The sequence below is a fragment of the Cololabis saira genome, chromosome 4 (assembly GCF_033807715.1).
Source record: "Cololabis saira isolate AMF1-May2022 chromosome 4, fColSai1.1, whole genome shotgun sequence".
Taxonomy (NCBI): Eukaryota; Metazoa; Chordata; class Actinopteri; order Beloniformes; family Belonidae; genus Cololabis; species Cololabis saira.
In genome coordinates, this window is record NC_084590.1 from 8246499 (window position 1) to 8271215 (window position 24717).

Consider the following 24717-nt stretch of genomic DNA (forward strand, 5'->3'; position numbering starts at 1 on the left):
TCATATGTTTGTGCTACACACTTAAGCTCTGCAAGACCATTGTTTTGGATCTGCTGCTGAAGCTCATTTGCAATGGACTGGGCATTAAATGATTTTATCTCTCGCAAGTGCTAGGAAACGCTCCTTCACTGCCCCCTCTGACACATACCTGACACAAACAGCTAACTGCTCTGCGTTTTCATCTCTTGCCTCATCTGCCATGATGGCATAGATTTTAGACTTTGTCATTTCAGATACAATGACACTAGTAACTTCCTGCGCACAACAGTCAATCATGTCATTCTGGGATGTTGGCGAGATATACTGCGCATTTGATGGGGGATTATGTTTTTGAAGAAAAGGATCGAACTCCTTCAAAAGCTCCATGCACGCAAGAACATTTCCTCTGTTTGTGCTGTCTTCACCTTCATCATGGCCACGAAAAGGGAGTCCCTGTCTCCCTAACATAGAGGTGACTGTAACAATTCGCCTGAGATACTCTCTTCTCTCTATTATCTCACTCACATTTGCAGTTGCTATCATCTGTGCAATGTTTCCCTGTTTGCTAGTTCCCTGGTAGCTTTTCCATGCAACAACACTGTCCTTATGTGTTTGTGCACTCTCATGCTTGCCAAAGATGACTAAAGCTTTCTTTAGTCATTTCTGCTTTCAGTTCTTGCAACCACTACTGACCAAACTATCATGTTTGATGTTTTTGCCAAACACTCTACATGGGAAGCAGAAAGTTGTATTCTGGTTGACTGAATATTCTAACCAGTTGTGCTTTTCAAACCAGCTGTGGTGAAATGCTTGCTTCTGTGTACCAAAAGTATCATGTGGGTAGCTCTTCAGCTTTACCTGTCTGGGCCCTGTGTCTTTGTCACCTAAATCAAACCCTGTACTGGAAAGAGTTGCTGCAGCTGCTTCATCATTTCCCTCTCTTAGGCCTGTTTGCTCTCCTCTCACTGTAATAACTTGATCTTCCTCTGCCTCTCGATCCATTTGCTGCAGCTCCTCTGTCTCTCCTTGCTCTCTCTGACGTGAACTTGCCTGTTGACCTTTTTCTCCCTCAGCCTCTCCTTCTGTCTGACCCTTCATGAAACATTAAAACATATTGCATTGATAACTGATCCAACATAGAGGCTAATGTCAGGACTTTTGCTCACACACCACAGTCATTTTTTGCTACCAAATATTTTGAAGTTACACAGATTATATTTTGGGTGCATATGTGACTAAAATGGTTGCAATTTAAAGCCCTGAAAAATATTACTAAATTACTTAAAGTAATATTAAAATAGCCCTCAAAAATATTTGGGTCAGGCTAATTTGACTCATATATATCTCTTGGCTCTCTCCACTTTCTAATCTTGACTCTCTTAAATAGAAGCTAAATAAGTCTTATATGGTCTTATATGCTTTACCATGACTGAAACGTTTCATATTTCATATCCATATTAAGTTCCATAAAATTCTAATCAGACTGTCTGCATCACAAATGACTCCATCCTGTGAAATCCTTTCCTCCGCTCTCCAGTAGAGGTCTCTCCCCTCTCACTCTCTGTGCTCCTCTGCCCTGACTCCTACAGGTTCATAGGGATGGAGGAGTGATTATTGTTAGTGTATTATTATTATTTCCACTGATGATAACCATACCTTGAATGAGATCAGCTCGATTTTTCAGAGGTAAAAAAAAACTAAAAGAAAACACCAGATTATTAAGGGGGGCTTAAGAATATTTGAGGGGGGCTTCAGCCCCCTTAAAATAGGCCTACCGACATCACTGTTTGGTTCTGTCCTAAATTGCACAATTTTTGGTCAGCTATATTTGACCTGCTCTCAAAGGCTTACTCCTGGCCATCTTTGGATGCTCCACCGAGACCGAGACACAGCTTGCTCTGCAGCTAGGGATGGTTGTGGCTAAGAAACACATTCTATTAACCTGGAAGTCTGCCAGCCCACCCACCTTTACCCAATGTCTCACTGAAATGTCGTCAGCCATTCAGATGGAGAGACTGCGCTTGCACGGCTCGGACAGGCCAAACAGATTTGAGAGTCTGGGGTCCTTTCCTGGCTCAGTGCGGGACATGATACCTAAATCTCTTTTCCATGTTTGTGTAACTCTTTTTTTCATGTTGTGGACTGTTCCTTGTGTAAAATTTAAAAACCATAAATAAAATATATTAAAAAAAAAAAAACAACTGGAGACGTCAGATCACTAACCATTACAGATCTCAAGATAAAACCCTCCTCTTCTGTTACATGTTCTAAAAGTTTTCCCCCTAACACCTTAAATTCAGGTCACTTTAAACTGAACGATCAACATTTCCGTGGAAGCTTCAGCCTGTTATGAATCTAGATAAACTGCTCCATCTACTGACGTGGTGGTGGTGAGTCACGTGACACGGGGCTGAAGAGGGAATTGTCCAATGTAATGAGGAATCTTCTGCAGGAATCTGAGCCGCTGGGCTGTAAAATGTCTTATTTTATCATGTCTTTAATGTGTGTTTATATGGATCACCATATAATTTAAGCATTCAGCGTGAGACAAACGCATTTCAACAAGTTCACACGCATGGCATTTCTCACAATGTCAAATCATTAAAGTCAAGGCACTTCCAACATGCTATCTTACAAACGAGTCAGGTAGACTATATGTATATATGTATATATATATATATATATATATATATATATATATATATATATATATATATATATATATATATATATATATATATATATATATATATATATATATATATACTTGATTATACATTAATCATACATTATTTTTTAAAGTATTGGATAAAAAATGTTGTGAATAATTAGTTTCATCTTGACATTTGTTCAGACAGTAAGAGTTTACCGGTGGTAGACCTGGTGACGTCTTTTATAACAGCTGCTGTAAGCAGAGTTTCAGCCTCATCCTCTGTAAAAACATGTCACTGTCTTTGTTGATTTGATCACAACTGGCTCAGAAAGATCCCAGATTGTTATATATATGTATATATATATATATATATATAAACCCCAACCATCTGTCCTTCAGACAGGTCGAGGCTCCTGAGATAGTTACACTGACTTACAGAGAGAGTGTCTGTTAAAACCATCAGGAGCATTTACATACTTGAATACTACACACACATTGATACACTGTGTGCGCATGCGTGTGTGATAAAAGTACTTTCTCTGTATAAAACATTTGCATCCTCTGAGCGGTACAGAAATCCTCTCATTGATCGTATTCAAACTGCTGATCAGGTAAATCCTCCTGATGTTAACAATTGTTTCTTCTCTTCATGACGTCGACCAGCTGCTGATTAATATGACATTTGTCCATATCTGTTAATGATTAGAGAACATTTTAGGAACATATTAGTGGAAACATGAACATTTGGAAACAAAGATGAAATCTCCAGAGATCTACAAAGACTCCAGTTTGTTAGAGCTCTCTGTTCTAGCAGCTCGTACTGACATGTCCTTCTCTGACTGGACACTAAACCTCCTCTAGATCAGTGATTAATCAACCCCTAGTTGTCCGTGGTGTAATTGATGGGGGTCAGTGATAATAAAATATAGATATATATTTTTAAAAAGATGCTCTGACATTTATAAAAATAGATTAATATTTTACACAAATGTGACCAAACCTTTATCCCCCTAAACTACAGAGGGTAACGTGACCTCCTTTTACTCTTTACAAGTGTAATTGGTTGTATTTTAATCAGAAATCTTGGACCTGGGCAGCACAGTGGTTTGGTGGTTAGCACTGTTGCCTCACAGCAAGAAGGTTCCCGGTTCAACTCCCTGGCCCGGCGGGCCCCCCCCCCCCCCCCCCCCCCGCCCCCCCCCCCCCCCCCCCCCCCCCCCCCCCCCCCCTTTACTCAGATGTCCAAAATGCCCTTCTGTGAAAGGCCTTTCAAGTCTAGTCAACTTTATTTATAAAGCACTTTAAAAACACCAACATGGTCCAAAGTGCTGGACAGGCAAATGGAAAACAAAACACCATAAAACACAAGGCACATAAATAAAACAATCATGATAATAAATATATATATATATATATACATACATATATTTATAGACCCCAACCCTGTGTCCTGAATTAGTAGACTTGCAGAGAGAGCGTCTGTTAATTTTTTTTTATTTTATTTTTTTTAACATACAGTGCAAACAATGACAAAAGACAACATCAGTATGTGTGTGTGTGTGTGTGTGTGTGTGTGCCGTGTGTGAGTGTAAATAAGATGATGAAAATAGGTACATAAATTGATAATATTAATTCGAGCGTAAACAAATAAATACTTATCATATAGAGTGGTGTAGCATGATATCATATAAATATAGCATAATAAATATAGTAATATCCTAATATAACATAATTTTTATAGAGTATTATAACATGTAACCAAATTATATCACCATACTATTATATATAAGAATATAATAATACTATAATTTAACATCCCATGAGATTTCATAACTTAATATAATAATATGAAACAATATATCATGATAATGCCAGGAATAATTATTAGAGTTAGAATTGGTCATTTATGTTTTGGTGGCTTAGTGGTTATCACTGTTGCCTCACAGCAAGAAAGTCCCGGTTCGACTCCCAGGCCCGGCAGGGTCTTTCTGTGTGGAGTTTGCATGTTCTCCCCGTGCTTGCGTGGGTTTCCTCCGGTTACTCCGGGTTCCTCCCACAGTCCAAAAACATGTGTAGTAGTTAATTGATGATTCTAAATTGCCTGCAGGTGTGAGCGTGAGTGTGCATGGTTTGTGTGTTTATATGTGGCCCTGTGATGGACTGGTGACCTGTCCAGGGTGTAACCCCTGCCTCTCACCTGAAAATAGCTGGGATAAACTCCAGCAGACCCCCGTGACCCTGAAAAGGGGGTATAGATAATGGATGGATGGATGTTTTACAATGGTGAGGTCAGACCGGGCATCAGGGATGCGAGCAGGAGGCCCCCACCAGACTCCAGTTGCCCGACCAGGAGCCTCAGCAAGCAACTGATTTTTTTTTTTTTCCCTATTCCCCTTCCCCCGCCTCCCCTCCTGATTAGTTTTGTTTAATTCTGTCAGATGTCATTTAGAGTCAGGAGGGATCACATCTCGGACCAACCCGACCCAGAGGAGGCTGCCGGCCCGTTGTGGATCCACCTCCTGTGCTTCTCCTACTCTGGGAAACTCCCAGACCCTGAGGGGGGGTCTGCCCGCTGAGGAGAAGCTTTCCAATTTTTCATTATTCATTTATTTTATTTTATTATTTATTTATTTATTTATTTGTTTATTCCCCCACCCCTTTTTTGAGAATGAGAGAGATGGGGTTCTCCCCTACCTGCCCCCGTCCACCAGCCAGGGCCCCGTCATGGCCCCACAGAGCCAGGCCTGGAGCCCCCGCCCACCTCTACCTTCAGCCAGTCAAGCCCGGACCCGCACCCCACCTTTACTATAATTATGATATAATAACTTCATTATCATGATTAATGTTTAAATAAATAAAAAAAAAAAAAAAATAATAATAATAATAATAATAATAATAATAATAATAATAATAACATACAAAAAATAGAAACTTTGGTTGTGATGTTGGTTTGATAATAATAGCAATGAGAACAACAACAGTAGTAATAATAATGGCAGTCATGATCTTAATCATAACCAATATGTATATACCGGGTCAGAGCCGTCTGGGAGATTTGCGAGGCCCTGTGCAAAATGGCCAGAGGAGGCCCTCGCGCGTGAGCGCGGCGAGCGCGCACGGAATTTTGGGGTTTCGGGTGTCTATATGCGCAATTTTAACTCTCCAATTAGCAAAATACTGGACACCTTCCCCTGCAGTGGCGGAGCGTGGGTCTCAGTATAGAGGGGGCGGAGCATTCTCCATGGGCCCTTATGATAGTCATTTTGACGTTCAACAACATCATCCTACCCCTCAACCAACATTTATTCTCACTTTTATTGAGCTAAGCCTATAGGCCTATGCTGCAGAAAGCAGAGTAAAGTCACACACACGCACGCACGCACGCACGCACGCACACACACACACACACACACACACACACACACACACAAGCCTGACAGCTGTCAATCACACGGCGATGAAAACTCAGATAGTCACGGACTGACTCAGTTCCATCTTTGATACAGCTTAAATAAAAAAAAAACCTAACTGGTCTAAAATTACACAATCTATCTAGATAGATATAGACACAGTGGTCTAGAACATCATTTCTGATTCTAGAACAGAGAATAGACTCTAGTCTAGTTGACAAGAACACAAAGCACATTCTAATAGGCAGGTGGTCAAGAAAGACATTATTTATGAAGGTAACACTGACTCACCAACGGTAGTTGACTCTTCCATAACCCAAAATAATCCAGGTAACGTGGAAAACGGGGTAACATTCAAAACTTTGTACAAATTTAGTCCTCTTTTAAACTTTAGCGCTAATCTCCTTCACTGTGACTGTTAAGGCTGATTTATGGTACCGCGTTACACCAACGCAGCGCCTACGGCGAAGGTTGTGCGTCGCCGCATAACCTCGCCGGAGACTGCGCCGTACCCTATGGCGCATGCTCTGCGTCGATTTAACGCAGAACCATAAATCAGGCTTTACACCCAATCCGCGTTGGCTCACAGCCCTGATGCGTTCAGGACAGTTGTAAATTAAGAATTAGAACATTTTATCGTTATTATAGCCTACAATTTATGATGATATATGAATTGCACATATATTTATCGATATGCACAAACTAGCACACATTTAGGTCTGTAATGGAACGTGACTGTTGATATTTATAAGGGGAAAAAAAACGGCCCATAGCGCGAGGCTCCTTGGGGCGCGAGGCCCCGTGCGGTCGCACGGTTCGCACACCCCTTGCGGCGGCCCTGTACCGGGTACTAATAATTTCACTCTTCAAAAGTGACAGCAACAGTTATTGTTATCATCACATTCATAATCATGGTTGTAATAATGACAATAATGTAATAATCATAACAATATGATAATGTAGTAATAATAATAATATATAATAGCTATAACAATATATTTAATATATGGTGATATAAAAATGTAACAATAGTAATATATGACAGGTATAATATGTAATAATACTATATATAATATATGATCTTATAGTAATATGATCATAATTGATAAAATTAACAATAAAGTAAGAGTTGTAAGTGACAACAAAATGGACAGAAAAGGGAGGTATTTGTGAGAGGAATCAGCTCTGGATGTATTGTAGGAAGGGGAACCAAGTGTTTTCATAGGATTAGATGTTATTTTTCAAAATTGCAGTGAGTTTTTTTAGGTTTGATCTGTTAGAAGATTAAGCCAGTGAGTGTCTGTTAAAACAATTAGGAGCATTTGCATACTTGAATACTACACACACATTGATACACTGTGTGCACATGCTTGTGTGATAAAAGTACTGTCTGTTAAAACATTTGCATCCTCCAAATGGTACAGAAATCTTTTCATTGATCATATTCAACCTGCTGATCAGGTAAATCCTCCTGATGTCCGGCCAGAGAAACCTCACCCTGTCTGGTGAAAATAAGCTGCTCACTCCTCAGGTTAAGGAGGAGACCTGAGCTCAGTGCAGGGTCTCCCGGGGTTGGTAGAGGGAGCAATGCCCAGGACTGACTTAGGGAGAAGCACTAGGGGGGATTAAAATGTATATATGTAATACAAACATAAAACATAAACCCCCGAGCAATTATTATATAAACAATGGCAGGTAAAAACTCCCCTAGTGGGAGAAAAGCCTTCATACTATCATATCATACTGCGTATGATACACGCAGTAAGCGCAGTAACACAAAGAATAAAGAGAGATATAAGTAGACGATGATGGTTCGTGTTAAAAAAAGACTTCTTGTTCCGGAGGTACAAGAAGCCAACAGAAAGAAAAAAAAGAAAAACAGATGAAAACAGATCATGTTGGGATGTCGGGTGCCAACTTGAACAGGGGGGGGGGGTCCTTAAGAGTCGATCACAAATTTATTTATATATATATATATATATATATATATATATATATATATATATATATATATATATATATATATATATATATATATATATATATATATATATATATATATATATATATATATATATATATATACATATATATGATTATGCATTAATCATACATTATTTTTAAAAAGTATTGGATAAAAAAATGTTGTGAAAAATATGTCTCAATGTTAGAATCGGTCATTAAATTGAATTAAAATTAAGATAAATATATAAAGAAGAGAGAAAGCAAAAAGGAATTTAACTCTCTATATATAGTTGAGATATATCTGTGATGAAAATGACAGGCCTCTCTTATCTTTTTAAGTGGGAGAACTTGCACAACTGGTGTCTGACTAAATACATCTTTACCCCACTGTATAATATTTTAAACATATACATGTGTATATATATATATATATATATATATATATATATATATATATATATACATATATATATATACATATATATATATACACACACATACACACATACATATAGTAGTGTCAACTTGGAGTGGATACTTCCTGTAAGTAATATAAGTAATTAGTTTAATCTAGGCATTTATAGACCCCAACCCTCTGTCCTGAAATAGTAGACTTGCAGAGAGAGCGTCTGTTAAAACCATCAGGAGCATTTGCATACTTGAATACTACACACACATTGATACACTGTGTGCGCATGCGTGTGTGATAAAAGTACTGTCTGTTAAAACATTTGCATCCTCCAAATGGTACAGAAATCTTCTCTCTGATCATATTCAACCTGCTGATCAGGTAAATCCTCCTGACGTCCAGCCAGAGAAGTCCCACCCTGTCTGGTGAACAGAAGCTGCTGCTCACTCCTCAGGTTAAGGAGGAGACCTGAGCTCAGTGCAGGAACTCCCGGGGTTGGTAGAGGGAGCAATGACCAGCACTGACTTAGGGAGGAACACTGGGGGGATACAATTTATATATGTAATACAAACATAACACGATCTGCATCCTCTTCAAAGTTCAAGTTAGCGCTTGAAATTGCAATAATGTTAAAAAACAAAAACAAATCATGATACACGATAAACGCAGTAACCAGAGCGCAGTCTGAGCCACCAGAAAAGACAAAGAAAATAGATGAAAACAGATCATTTTGGGATTTCGGGATACGCTAACTTGAACAGGGGGGGTCCCTATCCATCCATCCATCCATCCATCCATCCATCTATCCATCCATCCATCCATTTTCTATACCTGCTTTATCCTTTCCAGGGTCACGGGGGTCTGCTGGAGTTTATCCCAGCTAATTACAGGAGAGAGGCAGGTTCACCCTGGACAGATCACCAGTCCATCACAGGGACACATACAGGACTGTCTCAGAAAATTAGAATATTGTGATAAAGTTCTTTATTTTCTGTAATACAATTAAAAAAATTACATTACTTTTTCTGTCTAGATTAGATTAGATTGTCTAGATTTCTGTAATTGCATTACTGAAAATCACAATATTCTAATTTTCTGAGACAGTCCTGTGTACGCAAACAACCAGACATACTCAAACCTACAGGCAATTTAGAATCACCAATTAACCTAATACACATGTTTTTGGACTGTGGGAGGAAACCGGAGTAACCCACGCAAGCACGGGGAGAACATGCAAACTCCACACAGAAAGACCCTTCTTGCTGTGAGGCAACAGTGATAACCACTAAACCACCACCCGGGTTGATCACAAATTTGCAGGAGGTTCAGAAGAACCCCAAAAAGGTTGAGAACCACTGATCTACAGCCAAGAAGATCTTTAGGTTGGAGCTACTTTAGTCTGGTATTTTTCTTCAGGGCAGGTCACGTGAAGAGAGCCTGCAGGTGCATGTCAGGGAGGGGGGGTGTTCATATCATCATATCATATATATATAAATATATATATATATATATATATATATATATATATATATATATATATATATATATATATATATATATATATATATATATATATATATATATATATATATATATATATATATATATATATATATATATATATATATATATATATATATACATACATTAATCATAAATTATTTTAAAAATGGATTGGATAAAAAAATGTTGTGAAAAATATGTCTCAATGTTAGAATCTGTCATTAAGCTAAATTAAAATTAAGGTAAATATATAAAGAAGAAAGGAAGCAAAAAAGGATACATATATTATATATATATATATATATATATATATATATATATATATATATATATATATATATATATATAGTTGAGATATACCTGTGATGAAACTTACAGGACATTTCAAATTGGAGTAATTTAAGTAATTAGTTTCATCTAGACATTTGTTCAGACAGTAAAGATAAACCGGTGGTAGACCTGGTGACGTCTTTTATAACAGCTGCTGTAAGCAGAGTTTCAGCCTCATCCTCTGTAAAAGCATGTTGCTGTCTTTGTTGATTTCATCACAACTGGCTCAGAAAGATCCCAGATTCTGCAGAGTGTTTATATATATATATATATATATATATATATATATATATATATATATATATATATATATATATATATATATATATATATATATATATATATATATATATATATATTATATATATACACATACACATACATATAGAGTTACAGAGAGAGCGTCTGTTAAAACCATCAGGAGCATTTGCATACTTGAATACTACACACACATTGATACACTGTGTGCGCATGCGTGTGTGATAAAAGTACTTTCTCTGTTTAAAACATTTGCATCCTCTGAGCGGTACAGAAATCCTCTCATTGATCGTATTCAAACTGCTGATCAGGTAAATCCTCCTGACGTTAACAAGTTGACCAGCTGCTGATTAATATGACATATTGGTCCTTATCTGTTAATGATTAAAGAACATTTTAGGAACATATTAGTGGAAACATGAACATTTGGAAACAAAGATGAAATCTCCAGAGATCTACAAAGACTCCAGTTTGTTAGAGTTCTCTGTTCTAGCAGCTCGTACTGACATGTCCTTCTCTGACTGGACACTAAACGTCCTCTAGATCAGTGATTAATCAACCCCTAGTTGTCCGTGGTGTATGTGAGGGGGTTCTTTCCAGAAAAAAAACTCTCCAATCAAAAAAACTGGCAGTCTGTTAATATTAAGTATAATATTATATTTTATTGTCGCCGGCCTTCAAGATGCAAAGGTAACAATAACGCAAAAAGAAAAATACTGCAGTTGAAAAACGAAATTAATTGAAAATGCAAAAAAATAAAAACATTCAAACAGGAAGTTTTTCAAAAAGTCAAAGTTTCTACTTCTGAGACGCTCCTTCTGTACAGCTGATTTCACACTCTCCAAGCCAAAACAGCTTCATACTTGTAGCCCCTCCCACTACGTGTGTGTGTGTGTGTGTGTGTGTGTGTGTGTGTGTGTGTGTGTGTGTGTGTGTGTGTGTGTGTGTGTGTGTGTGTGCAAGTATACATATGAATAAATAAACATAGGACAACTAAGTGTGCACCCTCAGTTGCGCTACTAAACTGTGAAAAAAAAGGATAATGGTGGTCATTAATGGTGCTTAAGACAGAAAGGGAGCGGAGAGAAAGTACAGCATGTGTGTATGAGTGTAGTTGTTTGAATATATGTTTGTGCGCTGCCTGCAGTCAGGGAAGAACCGCACTCAGTGAGGGAGCCGCTCCGTAACAGTGTAATTGATGGGGGTCCGTGATAATAAAATATATATATATATATTTAAAAAGATGCTCTGACATTCATAAAAATAGATTAATGTTTTACACAAATGTGACCAAACCTTTATCCCCCTAAACTACAGAGGGTAACGTGACCTCCTTTTACTGTTTACAAGTGTAATTGGTTGTATTTTAATCAGAAATCTTGGACCCGGGCAGCATGGTGGATCACAATGATCACAAATCTAAATAGGTTATTTTTATTTTTATTGTATTTTATTTTTTATTTTTATACAGAACTGTCCCTTTTCTTTTCTTTTCTTTCTCTACCTCAAACTGCTGCACCTTAAATGTTTATTCTGTTTATTCTGTATCATAGAAATTCCACATTTGTTTTATTGTTTATTTTACTACCAAAGAGCGAAATTACAGTCAAGTTTCTTGTTGGACAATGTTCGAACCTGGCCAATAAAGTTGATTCTGATTCTGATTCTGATTCTGATGGTGGCTTAGTGGTTAGCACTGTTGCCTCACAGCAAGAAGGTTCCCGGTTCAACTCCCTGTGTGGAGTTTGCATGTTCTCCCCGTGCTTGCGTGGGTTTCCTCCAGGTACTCTGGTTTCCTCCCACAGTCCAAAAACATGCGTAGTAGGTTAATTGATGATTCTAAATTGCCCGCAGGTGTGAGTGTGAGTATGTCTGGTTGTGTATATAAGTGATGGACTGGTGACCTGTCCAGGTGAACCTGCCTCTCACCTGTGATGAGCTGGGAGAGACTCCAGTGACCCTCGTGACCCTGCAAAGGATAAAGCGGGTGTAGATAATGGATGGATGGATCTTGGACCCGTTTACATTGTTGAAGTTACTGCATGACACTGTTAATACAAACATAACACGAGGGCACGGTGGCTTCTAGCTGCCTCATAACCTTGAAAGGTTGGTGAAAGGGCCTTTCTGTGTTGGGTAGCTAATGTAATGCTATCCATCAATCGGAACTGTGGAAATTAGACGCTGAATCTACGTATGAACTTTGGTTGAGGTGACTGTACAACACCTCACACCTGAGACTGAACTGGAGCCTTCTGCTCACGTTAAACATTAATTATATGCAAACTGGCTGGCGTCTGAGTCCTTATCTCCAATTCCATTTGGTTACTTATTTCAAGTCCATCCACCTGTGGAGTCCTGCAGCATCCATGGTGTCGTCAGGGAGGGATGACGAGGCGTCGACCGTATGGACCGTGAGGTGAGGGTGTCAGCAGATGATTGGACGGTCACAGATAAAGAATGCTTTAAAACGGCCCTCCGTTCTGACCGGAGCATCTTCTTCTGGAGGAAGACCGTCTCAGCAGCGTGATGAAGACTTGTGTGGTCCTCGCTCTCTTCCTGATGGCAGGTGAGTTCATGCCTCCTCATCTGCTGCTGCTGCTGCTGATGATGATGGTGATGATGATGATGATGATGATGATGATGATGATGATGATGATGATGATGATGATGGTGGTGATGATGATGATGGTGATGATGATGATGATGATGATGATGATGATGATGGTGATGATGATGGTGATGATGATGATGATGGTGATGATGATGATGATGATGATGATGATGATGATGATGATGATGATGATGATGATTCTCAGCTGCTGACATGAATGTCCCTGACCTGTGTGTGTGTGTGTGTGTGTGTGTGTGTGTGTGTGTGTGTGTGTGTGTGTGTGTGTGTGTGTGTGTGTGTGTGTGTGTGTGTGTGTGTGTGTGTGTGTGTGTGTGTGTGTGTGTACAGGTGTGTCTCTTGCAGACATTCAGAAGAGAATCATCGGTGGTAAGAGGTGTACACCACAGGAAGAACAACATTACGTGTTCCTGCAGACTAGAAATGGGACACACACATCCATCTGTTCTGGTTCCGTCATTGGGAGGGAGAAGACTAGTTCCTGGGTTCTCACTGCAGCACACTGGGATATGGGTGGACCGTAAGTTTTCTAACTGCAGTTTGAATTGAACGTTTTAGAAACTGAACATGTCCAGACACTCCTGAACTTTCCTCCACTGTGACGCGCTCCCACTCGACTGTAGCAGCAGGTGGGCGTGTCCTCTGTGGGTGATGGTTAGTTTATGATGATGATGATGATGGTTCTGGTAAACTGAAGGTCCTTTTACCTCAGGTTCTGGTGTAAATCCTGCTGAGTGATTGTGTTCATGTTTCAGGTCGTTCACCGTTAAATCAGCTGATCGAAGTGTGACACAGACCGTAGGCAGACCTCAAACCTTTAAACACCCCACCGCTGACGTCATGCTGTTGAGGCTGAGGAGGCCCTTGACTCCCATCCGCCTCGCCACTGATGCTGAATGTACTGCTCTCAGGAACCTCGTAAAACCCAGCAACCCTGTAACGTTTCGTATTACTGCTCGGGACACACAAGCTGAGGATGATTACTTCAAATACGGTGGAGGAGGTGAGACATCACACACCTAACCTACACTACATGAACACACTCATCATGCAGCTCTAACTGCAGGAATCAATCACATGTATTGACTGTAAATCATCTCTGTTCTGGGTGGGTTTTTAGAACGGATGTTGATCTTGTTGGGTTGCTGTTGGATGTGAAGTTTATTGTAAATAACTGATAAAATGAGGAGCTGAAGTCTAGAAACCTGAGGAACCAGTTTTAGTTGAAAGAAAACAGATATTTCTGTGTAATTATGTCAATAAGCCAATGAAAAGTGGTCTTTGTAGCCTGGTCCAGGCTTAAATCAGTAACTGATCCTTGATTGTGAGGTTCTCTGTCTGAACGTATTCTTGATGATTTCTGTGGTTTTCTAACGTCACCTCTGACCTCTGACCTCTGACCAGATGGGTCAAAGTTTGGGGAGAAGAAACGTCCTCTCATCACATGACAAGAAAGATTATATTTGAATTACTGTGAGTCTTAACATCTGCTCTGAGATGGATAATAGTTTTTTATTCACACAGTAAATCCATATGTGACCATGTGTGCAACCATCACCGTGGATAGACTGGAACCTTTTAATGACGTCCTCGAACATACAAATCAAATCAGCCAGAACGAGTGTTGCCGCGGCCGAACTGCTGCTCCTGCTGGCTGCAAGATGTGCGGTGTAAGTTGAGGACTGCTGTCTTTCATGTCTTTAGTCACAAATAAATATAAAATAAATAGAAATGATAGAAATAACAGAATGATAAAAAGAGATGAAGCAGAATTACCAGACTTGTTTTCTGAAGAATTAAAGATAATAATAAAGTTTGTAATCAAGATGAAAGACTTGTTGTTAAATGATGATCAACTGTTGTTCAGTGGTTTTTAACCTGACACACTGTTTTCTCTCTCTCCATCTCTCTCTCCTCCATCACTCTCTCCATCTCTCTCTCTCTCCATCTCTCCCTCCATCTCTCTCCTGCATCACCCTCTCCATCTCTCTCTCCTCCATCTCTCTCTCCATCTCTCTTTCTAGGGGGATTCTGGTTCAGGATTTATTTATAAAGATGCTCTGTATGCAGTTTTTACAGAAACCTGGATCTGGGGAACCCCGGTGTTCGATATCAATGATATTGGATTCACCGTCTGTGACACCGACGTTCGTAAATGGATCAAGCAATTAACTGGTCTTTAAGTGTCCCAGTTGTGTGACGTTTGCTTGTGAGCAACAATAAAGAGACCTCAGGTCTCCTTAAGAGCAGAAACGTGTCTGTGATGTTTGTAACTCATGAACTAGTGACACACACACACACACACACACACACACACACACACACACACACACACACACACACACACACACACACACACACACACACACACATACCTGGTGTGTGAGGGAGAACCTGAGGGGTCAGGTGGTCCAAACTCATCCCAGCAGCAGACCCCAGGGTCCAGGATGGGGATCAGGTCCAGCAGTCGGCTGGTCCCCAGAACCTTCTAGACGAGAAGTGGATCTGCTCTGACGGGTGTTCAGCATCGTTACGCTGCTAGTCATCTGATGACACATTCATATTCACCTACAATATTAATGTAAACATGCACACTACTACTACTGCAAAAACACAAAATCTTAACAAGAATATTTGTCTTATTTCTAGTTAAAATGTCTCATTTTTAGTCCAAAAAAAAACTCATTACACTTTAACTGAGACTTGAACTGCTACTTCTCATCAACCATGGATAGGTCCCCACAGACAAACAGCTTAATGTCTAAAAGGGCCAGAGCTGTTTTAGACTCCTGCTCTGAGCTTCACCTAATTGAAGTCTGGCGGGGGTTACACCCTAATGATAAAACATTTACATATTACTCAACTGTGCATAAAACCAGCAGCAGGCTTGACTTTTGTTTAACCCCTAAACATTCTCTAAGCAATATAGAAAGTTGTAACATTGGGGACATTATCATTTCAGATCACGCTCCAATGTCTATGGGTTTAAGGTATCTAGGGCTTGATCACCCGACCAGAACCTGGAGATATAGTTAAATATAGCTAAATCATGATCTATCTTTGAAAAGTTCATGAGGGAACAGCTGGCCCTCTTTTTGCAGGAAAATAAAACACCAGGCGTATCTCCGGGCCTGCTGTGGGACACTGCAAAGACTTACATTCAGGGCCTGATAATATCATATACAGCTGGGATTAAAAAGAACTAAATGAAGGAGCAAAGGAGCTAGAGACAGATCTCCATGATCTTCAAATTAAGTAGAACTCCTATTGCAGTTTCACTTGTTTATTCAGAACGGTAGTGTCAGTTACAAAAGCAGCCACTAGAGGGCAGTATAACATCCTCAATACTGTGTCAAATGACTGTTTTACAAAACTCCCACTTACTTTTACACTGGCATTTGAGCACTTCATTTTATATAACCAACATTAGTATTCTATCTCACAAATAATAATAAATCCTTTCAACTCAAAACCTGGTAAGAGTCTTTCATACTCTTTTCACCTTGCTTACAGTTTTAATAACATATTGAACAGTAAACAGACAGTAAGCATATCAAACAGACTTAAACAGGACAAAGCCCAATCTCTCTCATACGCAGGGACGTGCAGAGACCTTATGAGGGGCAGCTGCTAAAATGTAAAAAAGGGACACATGGAACACGACTTTAACACTTTCTGACAATAACTTTGTTACATTTGTTACTTTGTTACCTGCTCTGAACTTCTTAAACCTTACCCACGACAAATACCCCCTATTATAATAACAAACTAAAACTAATACTGAAACTAATGGAAAAATACAAAACTATAATAACTCTGGATACCCACCAATCAAAACTAAAGTAATGACAGAAAAACATTACAGATCTGAATATATATATATATTTATTTATTTATTATGTATTTATAGACCCCAACCCTCTGTACAGAGATAGTAGACTTACAGAGAGAGCGTCTGTTAAAACCATCAGGAGCATTTACATACTTGAATACTACACACACATTGATACACTGTGTGCACATGCGTGTGTGATAAAAGTACTTTCTCTGTTTAAAACATTTGCATCCTCTGAGCAGTACAGAAATCCTCTCATTGATCGTATTTAAACTGCTGATCAGGTAAATCCTCCTGATGTTAACAAGTCGACCAGCTGCTGATTAATACGACATATTGATCAGTATCTGTCAGTGATTAGAGAACATTTTAGGAACATATTTGTTAGTGGAAACATGAACATTTGGAAACAAAGATGAAATCTCCAGGGATCTACAAAGACTCCAGTTTGTTAGAGTTCTCTGTTCTAGCAGCTCGTACTGACATGTCCTTCTCTGATGGACACTAAACCTCCTCTAGATCAGTGGTTCTCAACCAGGGGACCCCTAGTTGTCCGTGGTGTAATTGATGGGGGTCCGTGATAATAAAATATAGATATATATTTTTTTATTTTTTTTATTTTTTAAAAGATGCTCTGACATTTATAAAAATAGATTAATATTTTACACAAATGTGACCAAACCTTTATCCCCCTAAACTACAGAGGGTAACGTGACCTCCTTTTACTCTTTACAAGTGTAATTGGTTGTATTTTAATCAGAAATCTTGGACCTGGGCAGCACAGTGGTTTAGTGGTTAGTGCTGTTTCCTCACAGCAAGAAAGTTCCTGGTTCAACTCCCTGGCCCGGCGGGGTCTTTCTGTGTGGAGTTTGCATGTTGCTTATATGTATATATATATATATATATATATATATATATATATATATATATATATATATATATATATATATATATATATACATACATATATTTATAGACCCCAACCCTGTGTCCTGAATTAGTAGACTTGCAGAGAGAGCGTCTGTTAATTTTTTTTTATTTTATTTTTTTTAACATACAGTGCAAACAACGACAAAAGACAACATCAGTATATATGTGTGTGTGTGTGTGTGTGTGTGTGTGTGTGTGTGTGTGTGTGTGTGTGTGTGTGCGTGCCGTGTGTGAGTGTAAATAAGATGATGAAAATAGGTACATAAATTGAGAATATTAATTCGAGCGTAAACAAATAAATAATTATCATATAGAGTGGTGTAGCATGATATAATATAAATATAGCATAATAAATATAGTAATATCCTAATATAACATAATTTTTATAGAGTATTATAACATGTAACCAAATTATATCACCATACTATTATATATAACAATATAATAATACTATAGTTTAACATCCCATGAGATTTCATAACTTAATATAATAATATGAAACAATATATCATGATAATGCCAGGAATAATTATTGGAGTTAGAATTGGTAATTTATGTGTTGCAATGGGCAGCACGGTGGCTTAGTGGTTAGCACTGTTTCCTCACAGCAAGAAGGTTCCGGTTCGACTCCCAGGCCCAGCAGGGTCTTTCTGTGTGGAGTTTGCATGTTCTCCCCGTGCTTACGTGGGTTTCCTCCGGTTACTCCGGCTTCCTCCCACAGTCCAAAAACATGCATATTAGGTTAATTGGTGATTCTAAATTGCCCGTAGGTGTGAGCGTGAGCGTGAGTGTGCATGGCTTGTGTGACAATAATGACAATAATGTAATAATCATAACAATATGATAATGTAGTAATAATAATAATATATAATAGCTATAACAATATATTTAATATATGGTGATATAAAAATGTAACAATAGTAATATATGACAGGTATAATATGTAATAATACTATATATAATATATGATCTTATAGTAATATGATCATAATTGATAAAATTAACAATAAAGTAAGAGTTGTAAGTGACAACAAAATGGACAGAAAAGAGAGGTATTTGTGAGAGGAATCAGCTCTGGATGTATTGTAGGAAGGGGGACCAAGTGTTTTCATAGGATTAGATGTTATTTTTCAAAATTGCAGTGAGTTTTTCTAGGTTTGAATGATCTGATCTAGAAGATTAAGCCAGTGAGTGTCTGTTAAAACCATCAGGAGCATTTGCATACTTGAATACTACACACACATTGATACACTGTGTGCACATGCGTGTGTGGTAAAAGTACTGTCTGTTAAAACATTTGCATCCTCCCAGCGGTACAGAAATCTTCTCTCTGATCATATTCAACCTGCTGATCAGGTAAATCCTCCTGACGTTCAGCCAGAGAAACCCCACCCTGTCTGGTGAACAGAAGCTGCTGCTCACTCCTCAGGTTAAGGAGGAGACCTGAGCTCAGTGCAGGGTCTCCCGGGGTTGGTAGAGGGAGAAATGACCAGGACTGACTTAGGGAGGAACACTGGGGGGATACAATGTATATATGTAATACAAACATAACACGATCTGCATCCTCTTCAAAGTTCAAGTTAGCGCTTGAAATTGCAATAATGTTAAAAAACAAAAACAAAGCATGATTTCAATTTCAATTTCAATTTCAATTTCAATTTTATATAATTTTTATTTATATAGCGGGGGGGGGGGGGGGGGGGGGTCCTTAAGAGTCGATCACAAATTTGCAGGGGGTTCAGAACCCCAAAAAGGGCTACTTTAGTCTGGTTCTCTCAGTCCAGGACGTCTCCAGGAGTCTCTTCTGTCTGTTAGCATGCACATGCAGAGGGGTCCAAAGTGTTAGCATGCACATGCAGAGGGGTCCAAAGTGTTAGCATGCACATGCAGAGGGGTCCAAAGTGATAGCATGCACATGCAGAGGAGTCCAAAGTGTTAGCATGCACATGCAGAGGGGTCCAAAGTGTTAGCATGCACATGCAGAGGAGTCCAAAGTGTTAGCATGCACATGCAGAGGGGTCCAAAGTGTTAGCATGCACATGCAGAGGGGTCCAGAGTGCCCTTCTGTCAAAGGCCTTTTTATTTTATTTTCCAAAGGCCTTTAAAAAAAAGATTTCCATTTTCAAGTGTGGACCTATGGTGACATTCATTCACCAATATCTTTTACTAATTAATAATAATTCAGCTAAATAAAATGATATGATGAACATCCCCCTCCTTGACATTCACCTGCAGGCCCTCGTCACATGACCTGCCCCGCATTTTGCAGGAGATTGACACTTCAACTGAGGATACATATAGACCCCTTTCCGTGTTTGTAAACAAGTATGACGTAGACAAGCTGCGCGCGCATTGTTGCGGCAGAAAGACGGAGTTCATGTCAGTTTACACCAGCCGATTGACGGAAAAATATCGTGGAAATTACGTTACTAAACTAACTTTGGCGGATGGAAAGCAACTTCCTTCCCGGAGGAAGATATCACAAAGTGGCCCGATGTCCAATGGCCGGATATTCATCTGTATTTGGTTGAGAAACCTAGTGTTTTCTCAGGAGAAGCTGCGACACTGTCAGCAGCTGTCACAGCTGAAGTTATGAAGAAATTATGACAGTCAACTGAATGTATTTTATACACTAGACATTTTAAGTTATTTTATTATTTCATATTTATTTAATTTATATTATTATTTTTGTTAATTTACTGTGTCCCCTTTGTTTCTTAATGAGTTCCATTAAGCATTGCCTTTGAATGAAAGTCATGTCTGTGTACCTTTGTCTGTGCTGGCTGAATGAAGTTGATAGTTATTTAAAAAAAAAAATAAAATGAAAAATTATATGAGCTTTATTGTCCATCCTGCATCTCACATCACCATTAATTTACAGAAACCTATTCCCACTAATATGATAAAAAGAAAAACATTAAAAGGCATATAATGCAAAATACTGTTTTTTAAAACTTAGTTCATTATTTTTAGGTAAATTCATTATTTTTATTTGAGGGTTTGTGGGGATTAATATATCTATAATATACCTGAGTTTGATATACAACACATATAGTGAATATATGTATATTTGTGCAGCATATTTACAGCTGTGGAAGTTGGATGTTTGTAGCTTTAAAAAGAGAAAATAATCAATACATTTACACAATCAGTGAGAAAAAACAAATAACTCTGGCAGTTTATTAGCAAAACTTTAATAGTCAAGTAAATCATTAATGGCTGATATTCAATTCATAGTCACAGCTCCAAATCACTGATGAGAAAATAAAAAAATGTCAAGACTTGATGTTATTATTCAGAACCCTTATTTCTTAGATTTTTTCGGAACTACACTTTTGCTAAGGTTTGTGAGACTAGCACACACAATAACAATATCATCATTATTCCTCTGGGAATTGCAAAAAATGTATGTTCCTCAGGATTTCGATTTGTACACCCGTACACACAACAGCTGGTGGGCATGTTGTTCTTCTATAACGTTACTGCAACTCCAAAAACGCAACTTAAGAAACAAATCTTCCCTCGCTCCAGTCAAACTCATGCAACTTCTGCCGCTCTTCTGCCGCAACAATGCGCGCGCATCCTGTGATGACGTAGGCTGGAAAGGGGTCTATATATATATATATATATATATATATATATATATATATATATATATATATATATATATATATATATATATATATATATATATATATATATATATATATATGATTATGCATTAATCGTAAATTATTTTAAAAAAGTATTGGATAAAAAAATGTGAAAAATATGTCTCAATGTTAGAATCTGTCATTAAATTGAATTAAAATTAAGATAAATATATAAAGAAGAGAGGAAGCAAAAAAGGAATTTAACTCTCTATATATAGTTGAGATATATCTGTGATGAAAATGACAGGCCTCTCTTATCTTTTTAAGTGGGAGAACTTGCACAACTGGTGTCTGACTAAATACATCTTTACCCCACTGTATAATATTTAAACAATATATAAATATATATGTATGTATATATATATATATATATATATATATATATATATATATACATATATATACACACATACACACATACATATAGTAGTGTCAACTTGGAGTGGATACTTCCTGTAAGTAATATAAGTAATTAGTTTAATCTAGGCATTTATAGACCCCAACCCTCTGTCCTGAAATAGTAGACTTGCAGAGAGAGTCTGTTAAAACAAATAGGAGCATTTGCATACTTGAATACTACACACACATTGATACACTGTGTGCACATGCGTGTGTGGTAAAAGTACTGTCTGTTAAAACATTTGCATCCTCTGAGCGGTACAGAAATCTTCTCTCTGATCATATTCAACCTGCTGATCAGGTAAATCCTCCTGACGTCCGACCAGAGAAGCCCCACCCTGTCTGGTGAACAGAAGCGGCTGCTCACTCCTCAGGATAAGGAGGAGACCTGAACTCAGTGCAGGGTCTCCCGGGGTTGGTAGAGGGAGCAATGACCAGCACTGACTTAACTAGGAACACTGGGGGGAGAAAAATGTATATGTAATACAAACATAACACGATCTGCATCCTGTTCAAAGTTCAAGTTAGCGCTTGAAATTGCAATAATGTTAAAAAACAAAAACAAATCATGATACACGATAAGCGCAGTAACCAGAGCGCAGTCTGAGCCACCAGAAAAGACAAAGAAAATAGATGAAAACAGATCATTTTGGGATGTTGGGATGCGCTAACTTGAACAGGGGGGGTCCCTATCCATCCATCCATCCATCCATCTATCCATCCATCCATCCATTTTCTATACCTGCTTTATCCTTTCCAGGGTCACAAGGGTCTGCTGGAGTCTATCCCAGCTAATTACAGGAGAGAGGCAGGTTCACCCTGGACAGATCACCAGTCCATCACAGGGACACATATACAGACAAACAACCAGACACAATCACGCTCACACCTACGGGCAATTTAGAATCACCAATTAACCCAATACACATGTTTTTGGACTGTGGGAGGAAACCAGAGTAACCGGAGGAAACCCACGCAAGCACGGGGAGAACATGCAAACTCCACACAGAAAGACCCTGCCGGGCCAGGGAGTTGAACCGGGAACCTTCTTGCTGTGAGGAAACAGTGCTAACCACTAAGCCACCGTGCTGCGGGGGGGGGGGGGGTCCCTAGTCGATCACAAATATGCAGGGGGTTCAGAACCCCAAAAAGGTTGAGAACCACTGATCTACAGCCAAGAAGATCTTTAGGTTGGAGCTACTTTAGTCTGGTTCTCTCAGTCCAGGACGTCTCCAGGAGTCTCTTCTGTCTGTTAGCATGCACATGCAGAGGAGTCCAAAGTGTTAGCATGCACATGCAGAGGGGTCCAGAGTGTTAGCATGCACATGCAGAGGGGTCCAGAGTGTTAGCATGCACATGCAGAGGGGTCCAGAGTGTTAGCATGCACATGCAGAGGGGTCCAGAGTGTTAGCATGCACATGCAGAGGGGTCCAGAGTGCCCTTCTGTCAAAGGCCTTTCTTTTTTTTCCAAAGGCCTTTAAAAAAAAGATTTCCATTTTCAAGTGTGGACCTATGGTGACATTCATTCACCAACATCTTCTACCAATTAATAATAATTCAGCTAAATAAAATGATATGATGAACATCCCCCTCCCTGACATTCACCTGGATATATATATATATATATATATATATATATATATATATATATATATATATATATATATATATATATATATATATATATATATATATATATATATATATATATATATATATATATATATATATATAGTTGAGATATACCTGTGATGAAAATGACAGGACTGTCTTTTTAAGTAGGAGAACTTGCACAACTGGTGTCTGACTAAATACATTTCAACTTGGAGTGGATACTTCCTGTAAGTAATTAGTTTAATCTAGACATTTGTTCAGACAGTAAAGATAAACCGGTGGTAGACCTGGTGAGGTCTTTTATAACAGCTGCTGTAAGCAGAGTTTCAGCCTCATCCTCTGTAAAAACATGTTGCTGTTTTTGTTGATTTGATCACGACTGGTTCAGAAAGACCCCAGATTCTGCAGAGTGTTTATATATATATATATATATATATATATATATATATATATACATACATATAGACTTACAGAGAGAGCGTCTGTTAAAACAATTAGGAGCTTTTGCATACTTGAATACTACACACACATTGATACACTGTGTGCGCATGCGTGTGTGATAAGAATACTTTCTCTAAAACATTTGAATCCTCTGAGCAGTACAGAAATCTTCTCATTGATCGTATTCAAACTGCTGATCAGGTAAATCCTCCTGATGTTAACAAGTTGACCAGCTGCTGATTAATACGACATATTGATCAGTATCTGTCAGTGATTAGAGAACATTTTAGGAACATATTTGTTAGTGGAAACATGAACATTTGGAAACAAAGATGAAATCTCCAGAGATCTACAAAGACTCCAGTTTGTTAGAGTTCTCTGTTCTAGCAGCTCGTACTGACATGTCCTTCTCTGACTGGACACTAAACCTCCTCTAGATCAGTGATTAATCAACCCCTAGTTGTCCGTGGTGTATGTGAGGGGGTTCTTTCCAGAAAAAAAACTCTCCAATCAAAAAAACTGGCAGTCTGTTAATATTAAGTATAATATTATATTTTATTGTCGCCGGCCTTCAAGATGCAAAGGTAACAATAACGCAAAAAGAAAAATACTGCAGTTGAAAAACGAAATTAATTGAAAATACAAAAAAATAAAAACATTCAAACAGGAAGTTTTTCAAAAAGTCAAAGTTTCTACTTCTGAGACG

The 24717-nt window shown here is 38.4% G+C and overlaps 2 protein-coding genes across 2 annotated transcripts in view; both read left to right on the top strand.

Moving 5' to 3' along the window:
• pxylp1 (2-phosphoxylose phosphatase 1) overlaps positions 1-24717 on the top strand; it is a 417866-nt gene that overhangs the window by 20737 nt on the left and 372412 nt on the right. The gene's annotated exons all lie outside the window — the stretch shown is intronic.
• Positions 12935-15382, top strand: LOC133442227 (uncharacterized). Its single transcript, XM_061720181.1, has 5 exons — positions 12935-13076; positions 13470-13659; positions 13895-14142; positions 14664-14809; positions 15164-15382. Exons 1-5 carry the CDS (start codon positions 13037-13039, stop codon positions 15320-15322), a joined length of 783 nt encoding a protein of 260 aa, XP_061576165.1. The 5' UTR covers positions 12935-13036; the 3' UTR covers positions 15323-15382.